Source organism: Bombina bombina, chromosome 1, assembly GCF_027579735.1.
Source record: "Bombina bombina isolate aBomBom1 chromosome 1, aBomBom1.pri, whole genome shotgun sequence".
NCBI classification, from domain to species: domain Eukaryota; kingdom Metazoa; phylum Chordata; class Amphibia; order Anura; family Bombinatoridae; genus Bombina; species Bombina bombina.
Window position 1 is genome coordinate 397,011,121 of NC_069499.1, and position 22,605 is coordinate 397,033,725.

General features: G+C 41.6%; 1 protein-coding gene across 1 annotated transcript in view; it reads left to right on the top strand.

The window, feature by feature from the left end:
* Positions 1 to 22,605, top strand: part of RIF1 (replication timing regulatory factor 1) — a 675,273-nt gene that overhangs the window by 45,694 nt on the left and 606,974 nt on the right. Inside the window, exons 10-13 of the mRNA XM_053712714.1 lie at positions 2,903 to 3,054; positions 10,401 to 10,512; positions 10,791 to 10,964; positions 11,949 to 12,059. Of these exons, the coding sequence (XP_053568689.1) occupies positions 2,903 to 3,054; positions 10,401 to 10,512; positions 10,791 to 10,964; positions 11,949 to 12,059 (549 nt within the window). The remainder of the gene's footprint in view (positions 1 to 2,902; positions 3,055 to 10,400; positions 10,513 to 10,790; positions 10,965 to 11,948; positions 12,060 to 22,605) is intronic.

Below are 22,605 nucleotides of genomic sequence, written 5' to 3' on the forward strand. Positions count from 1 at the left end.
GCTTCAGCTCAGTTCATCAGATTCCAGTCGGACAACATAACGACAGTGGCTTACATCAGTTCCTTAGCGATGACCGAAGTAGCCAAGATAATTCAGTGGGCGGAGGCCCATTGTCATCTGTCAGCGATCCACATCCCAGGGGTGGATAACTGGGAGGCAGATTTTTTGAGCAGGCAGACATTTCATCCGGGTGACTGGGAACTCCATCCGGAAATATTCTCCAGCCTGATTCTCAAATGGCGTTGTCCGGAGTTGGCTCTCATGGCATCTCGTCAGAATGGGTCCAGAGACCCTCAGGCGGAACTGATAGATGCCTTGGCAGTTCCTTGGTCCTTCAACCTAGCATATCTTTTCCCCTCGTTTGCTCTTCTTCCCCGGGTTATTGCTTGAATCAAACAGAAGGCATCAGTGATTCTCATCGCTCCTGCGTGGCCTCGCAGGATTTGGTATGCCGATCTGGTGGACATGTCATCCATGCCACCTTGGAAACTTCCATTGAGGAAGGACCTCATTCAAGGACCTTCCTTCACCCAAATCTAATTTCTCTGAAGCTGACTGCTTGGAGATTGAACGCTTAATCTTATCCAAGCAGGGTTTCTCTGATTCGGTCATAGAGACCTTGATTCAGGCACGTAAGCCTGTAACTAGAAAGATTTACCATAAGATATGGCGTAAATATCTTTATTGGTGTGAATCCAAGGGCTACTCATGGAGTAGTTAGGCCAAAATCCTGGGAATCCTTTCTCCAAGAAGGATTGGAAAAGGGTTTATCGGCGAGTTCTTTAAAGGGTCAGATCTCTGCCTTAACTATTTTGTTATACAAGCGTCTGGCAGATGTCCCAGATGTTCAATCCTTTTGTCAGGCTGATTAGAATCAGGCCTGTGTTTAAACCAATTGCTCCTCAATGGAGTTTGAATTTAGTTATTAAATTTCTTCAAGGGGTTCCGTTTGAGCCTATGCATTCCATAGATATTGTTATCTTGGAAAGTTTTTTTTTTTCTTGTTGCCACTTCTTCAGCTAGAAGAGTGTCTGAGCTTTCAGCATTACAATATAATTAACCTTACCACCTTATCTGAATGAAAAATAAGGTTTTACATACTAAAATTGGTTTTCTTCCTAAGGTTGTTTCAGACAGGAACATTAATCAAAAGATTGTTGTTCCTTCCTTGTGTCCTAATCCTTCTTAGAAGGAACGTTTTCTGCACAATTTGGATGTAGTCCGTGCTTTAAAATTTTTCTTACAAGGGATTAAGAACTTTTGTCATTAGTCTTCTGTTTGTCGTTTTTTCGGGAAAACGTAAGGATCGGAAAGCTCAGGCTACCTCTGTCTTTTTCGCTGAAGAGTATCATCCGTTTTGCTTATGAGACTGCTGGACAGCAACCTCCTGAAAGAGTTACAGCTCATTCCACCAGGGCTGTTGCTTCCTCATGGGCATTCAAAAATGAAGCTTCTGTTGAACAGATTTGCAAGGCTGCAACTTGGTCCTCTCTTCACACTTTTTTTTCTAAATTTTACAAATTTTATACCTTTGCTTCTGCTGAAGCTGTTTTTGGAAGAACGGTTCTTCAAGCAGTGGTGCCTTCCATTTAGGTTCCCTGTCTTGTTCCTCCCTTATCCGTGTACTCTAGCTTTGGTATTGTATCCCACAAGTAAGGATGAAATCCGTGGACTCATAGTGTCTTTAAAAAGAAAAGAGAATTTATGCTTACCTATGTTTCTTTTTAGACATGAGTCCACGGCCCGCCCTGTTCTTTGAGACAGGTTATTATTTTTTGTAAACTTCAGACACCTCTGCACCTTGTCTTTTCCTTTCTCTTCCTAACTTCGGTCGATTGACTGGAGAAGGAGGGGAGGAGCCTGTATAACAGCTCTGCTGTGGTGCTCTTTGCCGCCTCCTGACTAGGAGGCGTAAACCCACAAGTAAGGATGAAATCCGTGGACTCATCGTGTCTAAAAAGAAACAAATTTATCAGGTAAGCATTTTTTTTTTTTTCTCTTTCATGATTCAGAGCATGCAATTTTAAGCAACTTTCTAATTTACTCCTATTAAATTTTCTTTGTTCGCTTTATTTAAAAAGCAGGAATATGATGCGTAGGAGCCCGCCCATTTTTGGGTGAGAACCTGAGTTATGCTTGCTTATTGGTGGCTAAATGTAAGCCACCAATAAGCAAGCACTATCCATGGTGCTGAACCTAAAATGGGCTGGCTGCTAATATTTACCTTACTGCTTTTTAAATAAAGATAGCAAGAAAAATTGATAGTAAATTAGAAAGTTGCTTAAAATTTCTCGCTCTATCTGAATCATGAAAGAAAAAAAGTGCGTTTTAGTATCCCTTTCAGGGTATGTTTAAACCATTTTATTTAATCTAAAATGCATTTTTGTAAATCTGTTCCTGCGTTAAGTGGGGAAAACAGTGCTTTCATGTTTTAGAAAAAGTAAAACTTCTAAGTATATTTCAGCTCTAGATATTTAAAGGGACACTAAAGTAAAAAATGCATGCTCTATCTGAATCAGAGGTTTATTTTAAGACACTTTCCAATTTACTTCCATTATCAAATTTTGCAGTCTTTTTATATTCACATTTTCTGGGGAACAAGATCCTACTGAGTATGTGCACAAGCTTGCAGGGTATACATATGCTAGTTTGATTGGCTGATGTCTGTCATTAATTTGACAAAAATGTAGTTTTCTGAAATTTAGAGTGGGTGTAATTGCATTGTCTTTTTATGATACACTTGTTAATTATGTCATGCTACTGCATTGAGTAGTCCTTTAAAGCACTGAGCTAAAGCAAAATTACCAAGTTAAAATGTAGTTGCAGTATGATTGAATTTTGTGTTACTGGCTTAAAATTTCCCCACTTTGTTATTTATGAAGAAATATATTTTCTGTTCAAGATATATTGTGCAGCTCAAAAAGACTGAAGTTGCTCATGCAGCCGTTATGCTCAATCCATGTGAGAACTGAGGCTTTGGCTCTAACAAAAATTGAAGTGTGGTGGTACCTGCTGGTGAAGCTCGGATCTCAGCTTCATGTTCACTTTGAACAGGTAGTGATCATTGTATTTTCAGACTTTTACTAAGTGGCTTTTTTTTTTCTGCATATGTTGCACAGGCTCAATGGCTACATCATTTTAAGGGAGGCAAGTAAAACATTTTACAACTTGGAACTGTCTTGTGCATATTTACAAAGTGCTTTGGTAAATTATGGACCCAATGGGTTACATTTTTGTTGCATAGGGGTATAAATTCACATAAAAATATATATAGGTTTTTTAAAATATACATCCTCATTGTTACAAAATATATGAAGCGCACAGTGATTTTTCTCTCCTAGCTAGACAAAAAAATGAAATACAGGGGTGGTTTAGATGTGCTGGCAGATGCACGCACGGAATGAAGCACAATCCTGCTGATCAGTGTGCAGCATTGCATTTCCAGGTAATTGGACTTATCATACATGGGTACATCCACTCTCACTAGATGCCAGGGTTGACCCTTCAATTCAGTGCTTTGGGAAGGGATTAGTTTTACTATGAGAAGGGAGGGATTTAATTTGCAAAATGGGGGCTAATTGATTTGTCTTTCCAATGGCACGGAGAGTCCACATTTTCATTCCAATTACTAGTGGGAATTCAACTCCTGGCCAGCAAGAGGAGGAAAAGAACACCCCAGCAGCGCTGTTAAGTGTAACTTTCCATAATCCCCAGTCCCAATCCCTTTTGCCTTGATCATCGGGAGGATGTGCGAAGATGGTGTCTGAAGATATTTAATCCTTTAATGGGTACTTTTCTTCTACTAGATAAGAGTACACGGATTCATCCTTTACTTGTGGGATATTATCCTCCTGCTAACAGGAAGTGGCAAAGAGCACCATAGCAGAGCTGTCAACCCCCAGTTCTCTCCACCCCAGTCATTCTCTTTGCCTATACTAGTCATAGGAAGAGATAAAGTGAAAGCGGTGTTAAAATATCTAGAGGTACCTTCTTACACTGATGGTTTTTCCTGTCCCTTAAAGAATTTCGGACATTGTTACAAAGGAATGGGATAGACCAGGCATTCCATTCTCTCCCCCTCCTAATTTTAAGATGTTTCCCATATCTGACACCATTCGGGATTCTTGGCAAACGGTCCCTAAGGTGGAGGGAGCTATCTCTACCCTAGCTAAGCGTACAACTATACCTATTAAGGACAGTTGTGCTTTCAAAGATCCTATGGATGAAAAATTAGAGGGTCTTCTAAAGAAACTGTTCATTCATCAGGGTTCTCTTCTACAACCTATAGCTTGCATTGTTCAAGTTACTATTGCAGCAGCTTTTTGGTTTGAGGCTCTAGAGGAGTCTCTTAAGGTTGAGACCCCATTAGATGATGATTTGGATAGAATTAAGGCTCTCAAGCTCGCTAATTCTTTTATTACAGATGCCGCTTTTCAAATGGCTAAATTTGCGGCGAAAAATGCAGGCTTTGCCATCTTAGTGCGTAGAGCATTATGGCTCAAGTCTTGGTCTGCTGATGTGTCATCAAAGTCTAAGCTGTTAGCTATTCCTTTTAAGGGTAAGACCCTATTCGGGCCTGAATTAAAGGAAATCATTTCTGACATTACTGGAGGTAAAGGTCATGCTTTACCTCAGGATAAGGCTGTGAAGATGAGGGGTAAACAAAATTTTTGTTCCATTCAGAACTTTAAAGGACCCTCTACTTCCTCTTCCAACACAAAGCAGGAAGGGAATTTTGCTCAATCCAAGTCAGTCTGGAGACCTAACCAGACCTGGAATAAGGGTAAACAAGCCAAGAAGCCCACTGCTGCTACCAAGACAGCATGAAGGGGCGGCCCCCGATCCGGGACCGGATTTAGTAGGGGGCAGACTTTCTCTCTTTGCGCAGGCTTGGGCAAGAGATGTTCAGGATCCCTGGGCATTGGAAATTGTGACTCCGGGGGTATCAGCTGGAATTCAAGGAATTTCTCCCAAGAGGGAGATTTCATCTTTCACGTTTGTCTGTAGACCGGACAAAAAGAGAGGCATTCTTATGCTGTGTAAAAGACCTTTATACCATAGGAGTAATTTGCCCAGTAACAAAACTAGAACAGGGACAAAGGTTTTTCTCAAATCTGTTCGTGGTTCCCAAAAAAGAGGGAACTTTCAGACCAATTTTAGATCTCAAATGCCTAAACAAATTCAAGATGTAGACTATACGAACAATTTTGCCAATGATCCAGGAAGGTCAATATATGACCACAGTGGACCTAAAAGATGCGTATCTTCACATTCCTATCCACAAGGATCATCATCAGTTCCTAAGGTTTGCCTTTTTAGACGAACACCATCAGTTCATGGCCCTTCCTTTCGGGTTGACCACAGCTCCCTGAGTTTTTAAAAACTGTGCTAAGGTCCCCTCTGGCGGTTCTCAAGGTCGCGGGGCAAAGCAGTGGCACCTTATCTGGACTATATTTTGATCCAGGCGTCAACTTATCTGACCAAAGCTCACACTGACATCGTGTTGGCATTTCTAAGAAGTCACGGTTGGAAAGTGAATGTAGAAAAGAGTTCACTAGTTCCACAGACAAGAGTTCCTTTCTTGGGAACTCTGATAGACTCAGTAGACATGAAAATATTTCTGACGGAGGTCAGAAAGTCAAAGATTCTAAATACTTGTCGAGCACTTCAGTCCATTCCTCGGCCATCAGTGGCTCAGTGTACGGAGGTCATTAGATTAATGGTAGCGGCAATGGACATCGTTCCGTTTGCTCGCTTTCATCTCAGACCACTGCAGCTGTGCATGCTCAGACAGTGGAATGGGGATAATGCGAATTTATCTCCTCAGATAAATCTGGATCAAGAGACCAGAGGCTCTCTTCTTTGGTTGTCACCGGATCATCTGTCCCAGGGAACGTGTTTCCGCAGGCCAGCATGGGTAATAGTGACGGACGCCAGCCTCTTGGGCTGGGGTACAGTCTGGAATTCCTTGAAAGCTCAGGGTGTGTGGACTCAGGAGGAGTCTCTACTTCCAATCAATATTCTGGCCTCAGTTGGCTTTGGCAAAATTCATAAGATTCCATTCGGACAATATCACGACTGTAGCATATGTCAATCATCAAGTGGGAACAAGGAGTTCTGTAGCGATGATAGAAGTTTCAAAGATAATCCGATGGGCGGAGGCTCACTCTTGCCTTCTATCAGCAATCTATATCCCAGGAGTGGAGAACTGGGAAGCAGATTTTCTAAGTCGACAGACTTTTCATCCGGGGGAGTGGGAACTTCATCCGGAGGTGTTCGCATCATTGATCCGTCAATGGGGCACACCGGAATTGGATCTGATGGCATCTCGTCAGAATGCCAAACTTCCTCGTTACGGGTCCAGGTCAAGGGATCCCCAAGCTGTACTGATAGATGCTCTAGCAGTACCTTGGTCGTTCAACCTGGCTTATGTGTTTCCGCCGTTTCCTCTCCTTCCCCGTCTGATTGCAAGAATCAAACAGGAGAGAGCTTCAGTAATCCTGATAGCGCCTGCGTGGCCACGCAGGACCTGGTATGCAGATCTAGTGGACATGTCCTCTCTGCCTCCGTGGAAACTACCATTGAGACAGGGCCTTCTCATTCAAGGTCCGTTCCAGCATCCAAATCTAAATTCTCTGCAGCTGACTGCTTGGAGATTGAACGCTTAGTTTTATCTAAGCGGGGATTCTCTGAATCGGTCATTGATACTTTGATTCAGGCTTGCAAGCCTGTCACGAGAAAAATTTTACCATAAGATATGGCGTAAATATCTTTATTGGTGTGAATCCAAGGGCTTCTCATGGAGTAGGATTAAGATTCCTAGGATTTTGTCTTTTCTCCAAGAATGTTTGGATAAGTGATTATCAGCTAGTTCCTTAAAGGGACAAATTTCTGCTTTGTCAATTTTACTACACAAGCGTCTGGCGGATGTCTCAGACGTTCAGTCTTTTTGTCAGGCTTTAATCAGAATCAAGCCTGTGTTTAAACTTATTGCTCCGCCATGGAGTTTGAATTTAGTTCTCAATGTTCAAGGGGTTCCGTTTGAACCCATGCATTCCATCGATATTAAACTATTATCTTGGAAAGTTTTGTTTTTAGTTGCTATCTCTTCGGCTCGTAGAGTTTCTGAGCTTTCTGCGTTGCAATGTGATTCACCTTATCTTATATTCCATTTGGATAAGGTGGTTTTGCGTACTAAACCTGGTTTTCTTCCTAAGGTTGTTTCTAATAAGAATATTAATCAGGAAATTGTGGTTCCTTCCTTGTGTCCTAATCCTAAGAAGGAACGTCTCTTACATAACTTGGACGTGGTTCGGGCTTTGAAGTTTTACTTACAAGCGACCAAGGATTTCCGTCAAACATCTTCTCTATTTGTTTATTCTGAAAGACGTAGGGGTCAAAAAGCTACGGCTACCTCTTTCTTTTTGGCTGAAAAGCAGCATCCGCCTGGCATACGAGACTGCTGGACAGCAGCCTCCTGAAAAGGTTACGGCTCATTCTACTAGAGCTGTGGCTTCCACATGGGCTTTTAAAACGATGCTTCTGTTGAACAGATTTGTAAGGCTGCGACTTGGTCCTCCCTTCATACTTTTTCCAAATTCTACAAATTTTGTACTTTTGCTTCTACTGAGGCTTTTTTGGGAGAAAAGTTCTTCAAGCAGTGGTGCCTTCTGTTTAGGTATCTGTCTTGTCCCTCCCGTTCATCCGTGTCCTGTTGCTTTGGTATTGTATCCCACAAGTAAAGGATGAATCCGTGGACTCGTATCTAGTAGAAGAAAAGGAAATTTATGCTTACCTGATTTCTTCATACGATAAGACGAGTCCACGGCCCTCCCTGTCATTTTAGATAGATTATATTTTTTTTCAAAACTTCAGTCACCTCTGCACCTTTTTAGCTGCACGATGTTTGAGATGTCTCCTTGTTGATGCCTAGTTCCTTGTGGTTCTACCTGGGTTGGGCGTCAGTTTATTTCTCAGGACCCTTTGGGTCTCTGGGGTTTTAGCCTTTTTTTTTTTTTTTTTTTTTTGTAAGTGGTTGTTCCTTTATGGGATCTTTTATACCTTTTTGGCTTCCCCTTGTCCTCTCCCTGGACCAACTACTGGGCGATGGTTCTCCTGGAGGAGTGTTGGTTCAGTGAGTCTGCTTTGAGATCTCTGGTTGGGCTTTCGGACTGTCTGTGGGTCTGTCCTTGGGGTCTTTTTACATTTTACTTTTTTGCCCGGCTCCGACGAAGCAGAGTTTGGTTGTGTTGTGGTTTTCAGGCCTGGTGCCCTCAGAATGGGCCACCTATTGTACCCTCCCGTTCTTGCATTCAGTGTCCTATAGCTTGGGTATTTTCCCAAAAGTAATGAATGCGGCTTTGGACTCTCTCCATTTATGAAAACCCCCCATAAATTATGCTTACCTGATTTTCTTTTCTTCAGATGGAAAGAGTCCACAGCTCCCCACCCGTTTTTTTTTTTTTTTTTTTTTTTATTATGGCACCTTTTCACCCTGATATTTCTTCTACTGTTCCTTGTTCCTCTGCAGAATGACTGGGGGATGAGGGAAGTGGGGGAGGTATTTCAGCTTTTGGCTGGGGTATCTTTGCCTCCTCTTGGTGTCCAGGTTCTTAATTCCCAAAAGTAATGAATGCAGCTGTGAACTCTATCCATCTGAAGAAAAGAAAATCATCAGGTAAGCATAATTTAGTTTTTTCTGAGTCAGTCATTGAGACCATGATTCAGGCTCGCAAGCTTGTTTCTTGATAACATTCTTGAGGTATGGTGTACATATTTTTTATTGGTGTGAATCTTAGGGCTACTCCTTGGAGTAGGGTCAGGATTCCTAGAATTTTGTCTTTTCTCTAGGAAAGTCTGGAGAAAGGATTGTCAGTCTGTTCTCTGATAAGTCATATTTCTGCACAAGCGTCTGGCGGACATGCTTTTTGTCAGGCGCTGGTTAGAATCAGGCCTGTGTTTAAACCTGTTGCTCCACCTTGGAGCCTTAACCTTTGTTAATGTTTTGCAGCAGGCTCTGTTTGAGCCGATGCATTTCATAGATATTAAGCGGTTATCTTGGAAGGTTATGTTTCTTGTTGCTTTCTTTTCTGCTCGAAGAGTTTTAGAGCTCTCGGCTTTGCAGTGTGATTCGCCCTACCTTATCATTCATGCGGATAAGGCGGTCCTGATTTCTCACTAAAGTGGTTTCGGATAGAACTATTAATCAGGAAATTGTTGTTCCTTCTCTGTCCTAATCCTTATTCTCATAAGGAACGTTGTTGCACATCTTGAATTTTGTGCATGCTCTAAAATTCTATCTACAGGCGACTTAAGGATTTTCGCCAATACTCTGCCCTGTTTACTTCTCTGGATAGCGTAAAGGTCAGAAAGCTACTTCTTTCTCTCTGGTTGAGAAGTATAATTTGTTTTGCTTATGAGACTGCTGCTCAGCAGCCTCCTGAGTGATTTATGGCTCATTCCACGAGGACGGTCTCCTCGGGCTTTCAAAAATAAAGCTTCTGCGGAACAGATTTGCAAGGCTGCAACTTGGTCTTCTCTCCATTCTTTTTCCAAATTTGATACCTTGGCTGAGGCCATTTTTTTTTGGGAGAAAGGTTCTTCAAGCGGTGGTGCCTTCTATTTGGGTCTGCCTGTCTTGTTCTCCCTCCCTAATCCTCTGTGTCCTCTAGCTTGGGTATTGGTTCACACTAGTAATTGGAATTAATTTGTGGACTCTCCATGCCATTGGAAAGAAAACAAAATTTATGCTTACCTGATAAATTTCTTTATTTTCCTGTCATGGAGAGTCCACCACCCACCCTTAATTTGATTTAAGACGGTGTTTTTTTTGTGTAAACCTCAGGCACCTCTATACCCTTGTGTCATCTTTTTTTCATATTCCATATTCAGCTGAATGACTGGGGCTTTATGGGAAGTAGGAGTGTTCTTTGCCTCCTCCTGGTGGCCAGGGATTGAATTCCCACTAGTAATTGAAATGGATTTGTGGACTCTCCATGCCAGGAAAGAGAAATTTGTAAATGTGTAAAATAAGTCTAAATGTTTGATAAGTCTTGTCTTCCTTTCTAAAATGGGGCTAGATGAATACATTTGTGGATAAGGTTAACATGTTCTGAATCTGTCCACATTTTATTGCGAATTTTGGAGATTTTTTTTTTTTTTTTCTGCCCCTCTATTCTCGTGCAACTAATTACTCTAGAGCAGTGCTTCTCAGTAAACTCAGTCGATGAGTCTGGGTGATTTTCGTCCACAGACAGTGGTGGTTTTGGATACAGTGGCTCAAGCCGCTGCTTCATAAATGTCAAATCCAGATTTTTTTTTTTTTTTTTTTTTTAACCTTAATTCCAATTTTAAAGGTTTTATGCTTAACACTCCCCTCCCCTTTTTGGTTCTTTTTTTAGGCTTGTTTACCACTGATCCAAAGCGCTTTAAGTGTAGATTTGCCTTCAGTTCAATCAACCCCTTCACGAACTTCTAATCAAAATGCTCCTGTATCTACACCACTTCAAAAAGGTAAAGTAATCATTAGCTCAAGCAGCACATTATTTCCTTGTAGTCAATACCAAGATCACTGCCGATGGGCAGAATTTTATCTGCATCCACAGTCAAATCTGTTCTCCAAGCATGAATAAGCAGGTTGTGTTATCTATAAAAAGCAAATTTAAAGCCAATTTTGTAATTTGTTAGAAAAAAAGGGTATTGTTGGTTTTCTTTTTTTTTTTTTTTTTTCTTAAATTTCATATTTGAGCTACATATATAATATAATATATTTTTTAAATTTATTTTTATAGGAGCATACCCTTTTGGAAGTCCAACTACTCCAAAGATCAACTTGAATTCCAGTTTATTGGCTTCAGTGTCTTTCCCATCAGTTCATCTTCTTGGAATAGAAATGATGCTACATTTTCTGTTGGGTCCAGAAGTTACAAGTTTTGCCAGTAAGCACAAACTTGTGCTTAGTTTAGGTAAGAGTTCTGTAAAACCTCTATTGGTTGATATAAAGTCATTCTTAACCATGATATGTATAAACTATGTAACTGTAAGACAGTGGTTCGTTAAAGAAGAAGTGGAGAAACTTGGCATACATTTATTTTTTTATTTTTTATTTTTTTTGGTGCTAAAATTACCTAAAGGTAACAGCATTAAGCCTTCCATAAAAAAAAAAAATAGCGGCTTCCTACTAATGCTGCAACTCGTATTCACAGCTCAATGAATGATGCAGTAGTCGCTGAACATCTGGTTCTGTTTACTATCACTACAGTGCATTGTAAGGGCCAAAATAACCTGTTTTTTTGGGCCTCTGTTAGCGCTTTTGTGTTTGGAGAAGGGAGATGTTGGAACAAACAATCTGAAGTATTTTACAACCGAACTGGGTAAAATTTGAATTGTGTGTGTTAGATATCGGGTATTGTTTTAAATATCCAACCAAAGATATGCTGGGAGAGGAAGGGGTTAATTCAGTGGTAAAAGGACATAGTCAAATAATAATAGAGGGACACTTCCAAAGGGATAGAATATTCCACAAGTGTAAAGTCTGGTTAATAACCATAGAACGTCCGGTAGTGCAAACAGCTCCACACGTTTTTAGCATACACTTAAATGACAAGTGTCGGAGTAATCAATGTGTGCAAACAGCTCCTTAGCTGATAAATAACGTGTGGAACAAAAAGTACCTGCTGGCAACAGACTAGAATGGATAGTAATGGAGCCCGTGTCCAATTCACTCGCCGAGTAGTGATTACGTTGCTAAGCCGAAACGCGTATACGGTTTATACCTCCTGTACCTTTTTGTTCCTCCATGAACTTTTTAAACATGTTGCGAATAAATGCTATGTTTTAACTTACACTCTCGTTGCTGCTCTTCAAGTTCTTTTATTGGGTTTGATTGTTTTAAATATGCCTCTCTTAATCAGGGCGCTATGTCAGTTGTAAGTATTCTTCCTTTGCAGAGCCTCTTCAGCATCCCCTGATCAACAGTTCCTCTTTTTTCTGCAAGCATGCTAGCACTCTGCTTAGTGCTGTTCAAGATGGTTTTGTTGCCATAGGAAAAGAAGCTTCTGGTAAGATGTGCAATCTTTAAAGGGACACGAAAGTTAAACTGCCTTTCATAATTCAGATAGAGCATGCCATTTTAAAAGACTTTCCAATTCACTTGCATTATCTTTTTTTATATGAACATTTGAAGGCACCAGCTCCTACTTGAGTGCAAGTTACTCAGTATAAATGTATATGCAATTTGTTATTGGCTGATGGAGTGAACATTTTTTGAAAACTTTGAAATTTGCCAGAAAATAAATTATACTGCATTGTCTTTTAAAGAAGCATTTTTCACTTGACATTCTACTGTATTTAATGGTCCTTTTAAGGGGTTTTATCACCTTTTTTTAAACTTGCTGGATTTTAAAAGTATTCGTAAGAATTACAATATTGAGATTTTATAGAGGCAAAAAGACGGAAATCAAAATTTGGGGTAGTGCTTTTCAAGTTTGATTAGGGGCACTTTGCAAAAAATGTCTTAGAAGCATATTACACACACACACACACACACACACATTGTACAAAGCTCTTCTAAGTAAAAAAAAATATGCCTTTTTAATTAATTTTTGTCATATGGTTTCCCATCACCTTCAGTAAACAGAATCGTTTTCTTTCTAATGACACGGTGAGTCCAAATGATCATCGTCATAATTTACTGTTAGGAATATCACTCCTGGCCAGCAGGAGGATGCAAAGAGCACCACAGCAGAGCTAAGTATCACTTCCCTTCCCACAAACCCCAGTCATTCTTTGCCTACGTTAAAAGCAAGGAGGTGGTAAAGTTTAGGTGTCTGAAAGAAGATTCTTAAATCAAGATTTTATTATTTTAGAGCATAGCAAGTTTGTTCTGTTCCTTCCTGGGGTTTAGCCGTAGCCCATATCGGTCTCTTCAGTAGAGCAGTGGTGGCATTTAAGCAACTGGAAACTTGTGGGGTGTAATCCTCACTGCGCCTCCCAAAAGTTGCTGCCCTACCTTGAAAGCCAGAGTAAGATTATTCAGTCTTCTTTTCCACAGGTCCATGTGAGGGAGAATGCCTCTCAAACACGGTGAGCTGTCCTGCTGCCGGACGGCCAGATGCAGGATATGTTTTGTCCCCATAAAATTTGCAGGAGATGGTGCACTTTATAGACTCCTGCAAATTTTATGGGGACAAAATATATCCTGCTAGGATATTACTCATGGCAGTGTGCAGGCACTTAATGTGAGATGAAGGGGTTAACAGTTGCATGAGGCTTGTTTGATATAAGCAGATATAAAATTTATGGGCTTATGTGTGATCCTCTTATGTTGTAGCGAGGGGTTTAATTTATTATTTTCATTGTGAAGAAGGCAGGGCCGGATCTCTGATCCTCTAGGGCCTTGCTTAACTCGGAATAGACCTAGAGGTTTTGATAACAGGCAGCCTTGGTGTCTTATTTTTCAGTAAATAGAGAGTAACGCTTTTATCTCGCATGAGAAGTTTTCTTTGTGTTTTAGAGCGCTGTGCAAGCTTTTGTTTGTCTCAGCTGGTTAATGTGGTATTATATGCTACGATATATTATAGCCGTTATGCTCAGTTTAAGTTTAGCAGCATCAGTCTCCTTACGGTGGATGCGCTGTTAGTTTTGCTAACGTTTTAATTATACAATGTTTTGCAATGCATTTTTAATTGTCGGCAAGATCTTCCACCATTACGCATTTCTGTGGCGGGAAAGAATCCTATGGAGCGCTACGGTCCTCCACCATTACATTTTTCTGTGGCGGGAAGGACTCCGCAGTATGCAGAATCAGTTGAGTTTATGTATTCTATTTGTCACTTATGCCTGGATAGGATCGGCAGCACATATGTATTGTGAGAATCCTAGGGAGCGCTATGGTCCTCCGCCATTACTCATTTCTGTGGCAAGTAGGTCTCTGCAGTATGCAGATTAAGTGGATCGCACGCTCTCTGAGGTGGAACGGCTTCTTCCTCACAGCCATTTATTCAGTATGATGAATAGCATGTTTTTTTCCTGGGAAGATTTTGGAGACATAGTTTAGACACCTCAGTCAGTCTGGGGTGTAGGATGGCTTGTTCGTTGTGTTTGTGCTCACTAATTTTCCTTTTTTTTTTAAAGTGACCATTTTCAATACATAATTAAAGAATATATTTTTATTTTCTGACATTCATGTTGGTATGTTAGGCACAAATTGTTTTCTCTATGCAATCTGTGCGGTTTGTTTTATGACAGGTTTTTTTTTTTTAATTAAAGTGTCAACTAACTACCTAAGTGACAATATTTAACTTTTCAATTTTTTTATCTTTCTGTCCTTGCCCTGTGCTCTCGTGGAAAAGAGCTCTGTTGGTTTTTACACGCTGGCTTACATTCAGAAGGCGCAAGCAGTGTATGTGAATTGTTGGTTTGTTTTTATTTTGGGCAAAAAATTTGCAATAATTTTTTCTCCAACATTGGTGTGTCCGGTCCACGGCGTCATCCTTACTTGTGGGATATTCTCTTCCCCAACAGGAAATGGCAAAGAGTCCCAGGAAAGCTGGTCACATGATCCCTCCTAGGCTCCGCCCACCCCAGTCATTCTCTTTGCCGTTGCACAGGCAACATCTCCACGGAGATGGTTAAGAGTTTTTTTGGTGTTTAAATGTAGTTTTATTCTTCTATCAAGTGTTTGTTATTTTAAAATAGTGCTGGTATATACTATTTACTCTGAAACAGAAAAGGATGAAGATTTCTGTTTGTAAGAGGAAGATGATTTTAGCAGACAGTAACTGAAATCAATTGCTGTTTCCACACAGGACTGTTGAGATGAAGTAACTTCAGTTGGGGGAAACAGTTAGCAGTCTTTTCTGCTTAAGGTATGACTAGCCATATTTCTAACAAGACCATGTAATGCTGGAATGCTGTCATTTCCCCTCATGGGGACCAGTAAGCCATTTTCTTAGTTAAACATAAAAGAATAAAGGGCTTCAAAAAGGGCTTAAAAACTGGTAGACATTTTTCTGGGCTAAAACAATTGCTTTACTAGGCATATTATGCAGATTCTAACTAATTATTGGTATTATAATCTTGGGGAACGTTTAGAAAAACGGCAGGCACTGTGTTGGACACCTTTTTCAGATGGGGACCTTTCTAGTTATAGACAGAGCCTCATTCTGGGACTGTATAGGGGTTAAATGTAAAAACGGCTCCGGTTCCTTTAATTTAAGGGTTAAAGCTCTGAAATTTGGTGTGCAATACTTTTAATGCTTTAAGACACTGTGGTGAAATTTTGGTGAATTTTGAACAATTCCTTCATACTTTTTCACATATTCAGTAATAAAGTGTTTTCAGTTTGAAATTTAAAGTGACAGTAACGGTTTTATTTTAAAACGTTTTTTGTGCTTTGTTGACAAGTTTAAGCCTGTTTAACATGTCTGTACCATCAGATAAGCTATGTTCTATATGTATGAAAGCCAATGTGTCTCCCCATTTAAATTTATGTGATAATTGTGCCATAGTGTCCAAACAAAGTAAGGACAGTATTGCAACAGATGATATTGCCCAAGATGATTCCTCAAATGAGGGGAGTAAACATACTACATCATCCCCTACTGTGTCTACACCAGTTATGCCCACACAGGAGGCCCCTAGTACATCTAGTGCGCCAATACTTATTACCATGCAACAATTAACGGCTGTAATGGATAACTCCATAGCAAATCTTTTATCCAAAATGCCTACTTATCAGAGAGAGCGCGATTGCTCTGTTTTAAACACTGAAGAGCAAGAGGACGCTGATAACTGTTCTGACATACCCTCACACCAATCTCAAGGGGCCATGAGGGAGGTTTTGTCTGATGGAGAAATTTCAGATTCAGGAAAAATTTCTCATCAAGCTGAACCTGATGTTGTGACATTTAAATTAGAACATCTCCGCGCACTGCTTAAGGAGGTGTTATCTACTCTGGATGATTGTGACAATATGGTCATTCCAGAGAAATTATGTAAGATGGACAAGTTCCTAGAGGTTCCGGTGCCCCCCGACGCTTTTCCTATACCCAAGCGGGTGGCGGACATAGTAAATAAAGAGTGGGAAAGGCCCGGCATACCTTTTTTTTCCCCCCCCTATATTTAAGAAATGATTTCCTATAGTCGACCCCAGAAAGGACTTATGGCAGACAGTCCCCAAGGTCGAGGGGGCGGTTTCTACTCTAAACAAACGCACTACTATTCCTATCGAAGATAGTTGTGCTTTCAAAGATCCTATGGATAAGAAATTAGAGGGTTTGCTTAAAAAGATTTTTGTACAGCAAGGTTACCTTCTACAACCAATTTCATGCATTGTTCCTGTCACTACGGCAGCGTGTTTCTGGTTCGAGGAACTAGAAAAATCGCTCAGTAAAGAATCTTCGTATGAGGAGGTTATGGACAGAGTTCAAGCACTTAAATTGGCTAACTTTTGTTTTAGATGCCGCTTTGCAATTAGCTAGATTAGCAGCGAAAAATTCAGGGTTTGCTGTCGTGGCGCGCAGAGTGCTTTGGCTAAAGTCTTGGTCAGCGGATGTGTCTTCCAAGACAAAATTGCTTAACATTCCTTTCAAAGGTAAAACATTATTTGGACCTGATTTGAAAGAGATTATTTCAGACATCACTGGGGGAAAGGGCCACGCCCTCCCACAGGATACGTCTTTTAAGGCTAATAATAAGCTTAATTTTCGTCCCTTTCGCAGAAACGGACCAGTCTCTAATTCTGTATCCTCTAAGCAAGAGGGTAATACTTCACAACCCAAACCAACCTGGAAACCAATGCAAGGCTGGAACAAGGGTAAGCAGGCCAAGAAGCCTACCACTGCTACCAAAACAGCATGAAGGGATAGCCCCCGATCCGGGACCGGATCTAGTGGGGGGCAGACTTTCTCTCTTTGCTCAGGCTTGGGCAAGAGATGTTCAGGATCCTTGGGCGCTAGAAATAGTTTCTCAAGGTTATCTCCTGGAATTCAAGGAACTACCCCCAAGGGGAAGGTTCCACAGGTCTCAATTATCTTCAAACCAAATAAAGAGACAGGCATTCTTACATTGTGTAGAAGACCTGTTAAAGATGGGAGTGATACATCCAGTTCCAATAAGAGAACAAGGAATGGGATTTTATTCCAATCTGTTCATAGTTCCCAAAAAAGAGGGAACATTCAGACCAATTTTGGATCTAAAGATCCTAAACAAATTTCTCAGGGTACCATCGTTCAAAATGGAAACTATTCGAACGATCCTACCTACTATCCAGGAAAATCAATTTATGACTACCGTGGATTTAAAGGATGCGTACCTACATATTCCTATCCACAAGGAACATCATCAGTTCCTAAGGTTCGCTTTTCTGGACAAGCATTACCAGTTTGTGGCACTTCCATTTGGATTAGCCACTGCTCCAAGGATTTTCACAAAGGTACTAGGGTCCCTTCTAGCGGTTCTAAGACCAAGGGGCATTGCAGTAGTACCTTACTTGGACGACATCCTGATTCAAGCGTCGTCCCTGTCAAAAGCAAAGGCTCATACGGACATCGTCCTAGCCTTTCTCAGATCTCACGGATGGAAGGTGAACAAAGAAAAAAGTTCTCTGTCCCCGTCAACAAGAGTTCCCTTCTTGGGAACAATAATAGATTCCTTAGAAATGAGGATTTTTCTGACAGAGGTCAGAAAATCAAAACTTCTAAGCTCTTGTCAAGTACTTCATTCTGTTCCTCGTCCTTCCATAGCGCAGTGCATGGAAGTAATAGGATTGATGGTTGCAACAATGGACATAGTTCCTTTTGCACAAATTCATCTAAGACCTTTACAACTGTGCATGCTCAGACAGTGGAATGGGGATAATACAGACTTGTCTCCGACGATTCAAGTAGATCAAAAGACCAGAGATTCACTCCGTTGGTGGCTGACCCTGGACAATCTGTCACAGGGAATGAGCTTCCGCAGACCAGAGTGGGTCATTGTCACGACCGACGCCAGCCTAGTGGGCTGGGGCGCGGTCTGGGAATCCCTGAAAGCTCAGGGTCTATGGTCTCGGGAAGAGTCTCTTCTCCCGATAAACATTCTGGAACTGAGAGCGATATTCAATGCTCTCAGAGCTTGGCCTCAACTAGCAAAGGCCAAATTCATAAGGTTTCAGTCAGACAACATGACGACCGTTGCATATATCAATCATCAGGGGGGAACAAGGACTTCCCTGGCGATGAAAGAAGTGACCAAGATAATTCAATGGGCGGAGGATCACTCCTGCCACTTGTCTGCGATCCACATCCCAGGAGTGGAAAATTGGGAAGCGGATTTTCTGAGTCGTCAGACATTCCATCCGGGGGAGTGGGAACTCCATCCGGAAATCTTTGCCCAAATAACTCAATTATGGGGTATTCCAGACATCGATCTGATGGCGTCTCGTCAGAACTTCAAGGTTCCTTGCTACGGGTCCAGATCCAGGGATCCCAAGGCGACCCTAGTAGATGCACTAGTAGCACCTTGGACCTTCAACCTAGCTTATGTATTCCCACCGTTTCCTCTCATCCCCAGGCTGGTAGCCAGGATCAATCAGGAGAGGGCCTCGGTGATCTTGATAGCTCCTGCGTGGCCACGCAGGACTTGGTATGCAGACCTGGTCAATATGTCATCGGCTCCACCATGGAAGCTACCTTTGAGACAGGACCTTCTTGTTCAGGGTCCATTCGAACATCCGAATCTGGTTTCCCTCCAACTGACTGCTTGGAGATTGAACGCTTGATTTTATCAAAGCGTGGGTTTTCAGATTCTGTAATAGATACTCTGATTCAGGCTAGAAAGCCTGTAACTAGAAAAATTTACCATAAAATATGGAAAAAATATATCTGTTGGTGTGAATCTAAAGGATTCCCATGGAACAAGATAAAAATTCCTAAGATTCTCTCCTTTCTACAAGAAGGTTTGGAGAAAGGATTATCTGCAAGTTCTCTGAAGGGACAGATCTCTGCTTTATCTGTTTTACTTCACAAAAGACTGGCAGCTGTGCCAGATGTTCAAGCATTTGTTCAGGCTCTGGTTAGGATCAAGCCTGTTTACAGACCTTTGACTCCTCCCTGGAGTCTAAATCTAGTTCTTTCAGTTCTTCAAGGGGTTCCGTTTGAACCCTTACATTCCGTAGATATTAAGTTATTATCTTGGAAAGTTTTGTGTTTGGTTGCAATTTCTTCTGCTAGAAGAGTTTCAGTGTTATCTGCTCTGCAGTGTTCTCCGCCCTATCTGGTGTTCCATGCAGATAAGGTGGTTTTGCGTACTAAGCCTGGTTTTCTTCCGAAAGTTGTTTCCAACAAAAATATTAACCAGGAGATAGTTGTACCTTCTTTGTGTCCGAATCCAGTTTCAAAGAAGGAACGTTTGTTACACAATTTGGACGTAGTCCGTGCTCTAAAATTCTATTTAGAGGCTACTAAAGATTTCAGACAAACATCTTCCTTGTTTGTTGTTTATTCTGGTAAAAGGAGAGGTCAAAAAGTGACTTCTACCTCTCTTTCCTTTTGGCTTAAAAGCATTATCCGATTGGCTTATGAGACTGCCGGACGGCAGCCTCCTGAAAGAATCACAGCTCACTCCACTAGGGCTGTGGCTTCCACATGGGCCTTCAAGAACGAGGTTTCTGTTGACCAGATATGTAAGGCAGCGACTTGGTCTTCACTGCACACTTTTGCCAAATTTTACAAATTTGATACTTTTGCTTCTTCGGAGGCTATTTTTGGGGGAGAGGTTTTGCAAGCCGTGGTGCCTTCCATTTAGGTGACCTGATTTGCTCCCTCCCTTCATCCGTGTCCTAAAGCTTTGGTATTGGTTCCCACAAGTAAGGATGACGCCGTGGACCGGACACACCAATGTTGGAGAAAACAGAATTTATGCTTACCTGATAAATTACTTTCTCCAACGGTGTGTCCGGTCCACGGCCCGTCCTGGTTTTTTAATCAGGTCTGATGAATTATTTTCTCTAACTACAGTCACCACGGTATCATATGGTTTCTCCTATATATATATATATTTCCTCCTGTCCGTCGGTCGAATGACTGGGGTGGGCGGAGCCTAGGAGGGATCATGTGACCAGCTTTCCTGGGACTCTTTGCCATTTCCTGTTGGGGAAGAGAATATCCCACAAGTAAGGATGACGCCGTGGACCGGACACACCGTTGGAGAAAGTAATTTATCAGGTAAGCATAAATTCTGTTTTTCTGTTATGTTTTCACTTATCTCTTGAGAGAGAGAGCATTGCCTCTGAGCCCATTGTCTCCCAGGATGATGCTGTTTAGGCAGTGCCACAGCTTTCTCCTGTAACATCCCTAGCCCCTATGGCGTCGCATGCAGTGCCTGCGGTTCCTTTCAATCTCCTAGAGGAGTTATTTGCCTACAGAAATTTCTGCCCAGGTATCTTCTGAGGTTCCTGTGGCATTATCCCTTATGATAGAAAACAAACAGATATTGCGAGCGGAAAATTAGAATTTTATATAGTAGGGTTTCTGTCCACTTGCTGCTATACAGGTTGTTTTTCCTCATAAGTATGATGAGGATACTTCAGTATAGTACAATTCCTTTATCTGATGCTGAAGTGGGGTTAAAGGAGGTTTTGGCTTCTATGGACGACTCCGATACACCTGTCGTCAACTTCATAGTTGCTTGATGTTTCTTCTCCTGTGGATATGTTTCCTGTCCAAGTCTGTGCTTGGAGTTTTTATCCATGAATGGGAGAAGTCAGGGTTTTCTTTTTCCCTGTCTTCTTAAAGAAGATTTAGCTGGGGTACGGTGCCTTAAGTGGAAGATGCCTGTTCTACTCGGGGTAGAGAATTTCGATCCCTATAGAGGATAGCTGCTCTTTTTAGGATCAATGGACTTAGCTAAGGGCTTTTTTGGAGGTTTGTATGACTCTGTGTCAAGTGCAGCATCTTATTGATGCGTCGCTTTGCCTGATTTTATTTGGGTGGAGTTCCCTTTGAAGAGAACCAGAACAGAATTAAGGCTCCTAAGCCAATTCCTTTGTCTGAGGTTTCCAGGCTAGTCATTAAGCCAGGGGCTAAGTTATCTGGCTTCACTAGCCCACAGAGCGTTGTGTAGTGAGTCAGTTTCATAATCTAAAGGCCGTGAGTAAGGCCTCACTTTTAAGATTTTTCTTCTGAGCTCCGATTTCTGGTGTTTCCTTACAAGAGTAAGACCTTGTTTGATCCTGATCTAAGAGATGAAAGGGTTGCCTCCAATACAGAACTATGGGGAGGCTGATGCTCTCTGGTTTTCTTTAAACATGGGTATGACCTGTCCCAGATAGACGACGGACTTAGTGCCTCAGGGTTACGAAATAGAATCAAACCCTTACTCCCAGGCGCAGATTCCATCTGTTTTTTATCGGCGGACCAGATAGCTGAGAGGCGTTGGATAGCCCAGTTTCGTGTATAGCAACAGGGTTTAGGATTTTATCCTATTCAGGGTTCCTGTAAGAGTGGGAACATTTCGTCCTAGCTTAGACCTTAAATGTTTCAGCTAGTTTTTTCTCAGTGTTCCGTGCTTCAAAATGGAATCCTTTGGTTCAATTCTTGCTTTGGTGTAAGTGTGTCAATTCGTGATGATCATACACCTGGAGGATGCGTATCTTCAAGCTCCTGAGTTTTTGTCATTCTGTCAAACATTTTCAGTTGGGCGCCCTTCCTGGACAACATAGTGGTTCAGGCGCAATCCTTCGAACAAGAAGACTCTTATTTAGGGATCTTATTGTGTTTTTTTTTTTCGTTCCTTGGATGGGAAGTGAATATGAAAGGAGTTTCCTTGTTCTAACTACAGGAGTATTTTTTCCTAGGGAACATAAGTTTCCCTATCACTGAACAGGCTGTCAGAAAATCAAGAAGTTTCCATCTGGCCTCTTTATACATTTCTATTAGGCCTTCAGTGGCTTAAGGTATGGTCTTTTTGTTGGACATCGTCCTTTGGGTCGTTCCAGCCGAGAGTTCTACTGTTACGCATGCTCGGATAGTAATACAGGGTTCAGGTGAATCTGTCTTAGACAGGCTTTCTCAGGAGAGTCAGGGTTCTTACCCTGGAGACCTGCCTGGATGATAGTGTCACGGTTGTCAGCTATTTGGGCTAGGGATTATGGACTCCGGAGGAGTCTGTTTTTTCCTTTCCTCTTGGAGTTTAGATCGATATGCAATGTGCTGTTCAGTTGTCCTTAATCAGGTTTATCTGGTTCAAACCACCTGGGAGGAACTTAGAGTGGGCGGATGCTCACTATTGCTGTTTTCCTGGAGGAAATACTGGGAGCGGACTTCTTGAGAAGTCAGACTTTTTTATCCGGGCACTCTTTCTGATCTCTCCAGATTAAACTTTGTCTGAGTCCTAGGTACGTTTTGAGGTCTGGAGGTCGGCAAACTGTCCTAATATGCTGCCTTTGTGATGTAATCTTTTCCTCCCTGAGGGTTGTTCTTGACGAAGGACATTCCGATTTTGGTCCTTCATATAAACTTGTATTCACTAAGGCTTTCTGTTTGGTGGTTTTTCTGCAATGGTCATTGTGACCTTGATTCAGGATCACAAGCCTGTTACTGGTATTTTTCCATAGGGTATGTCGTG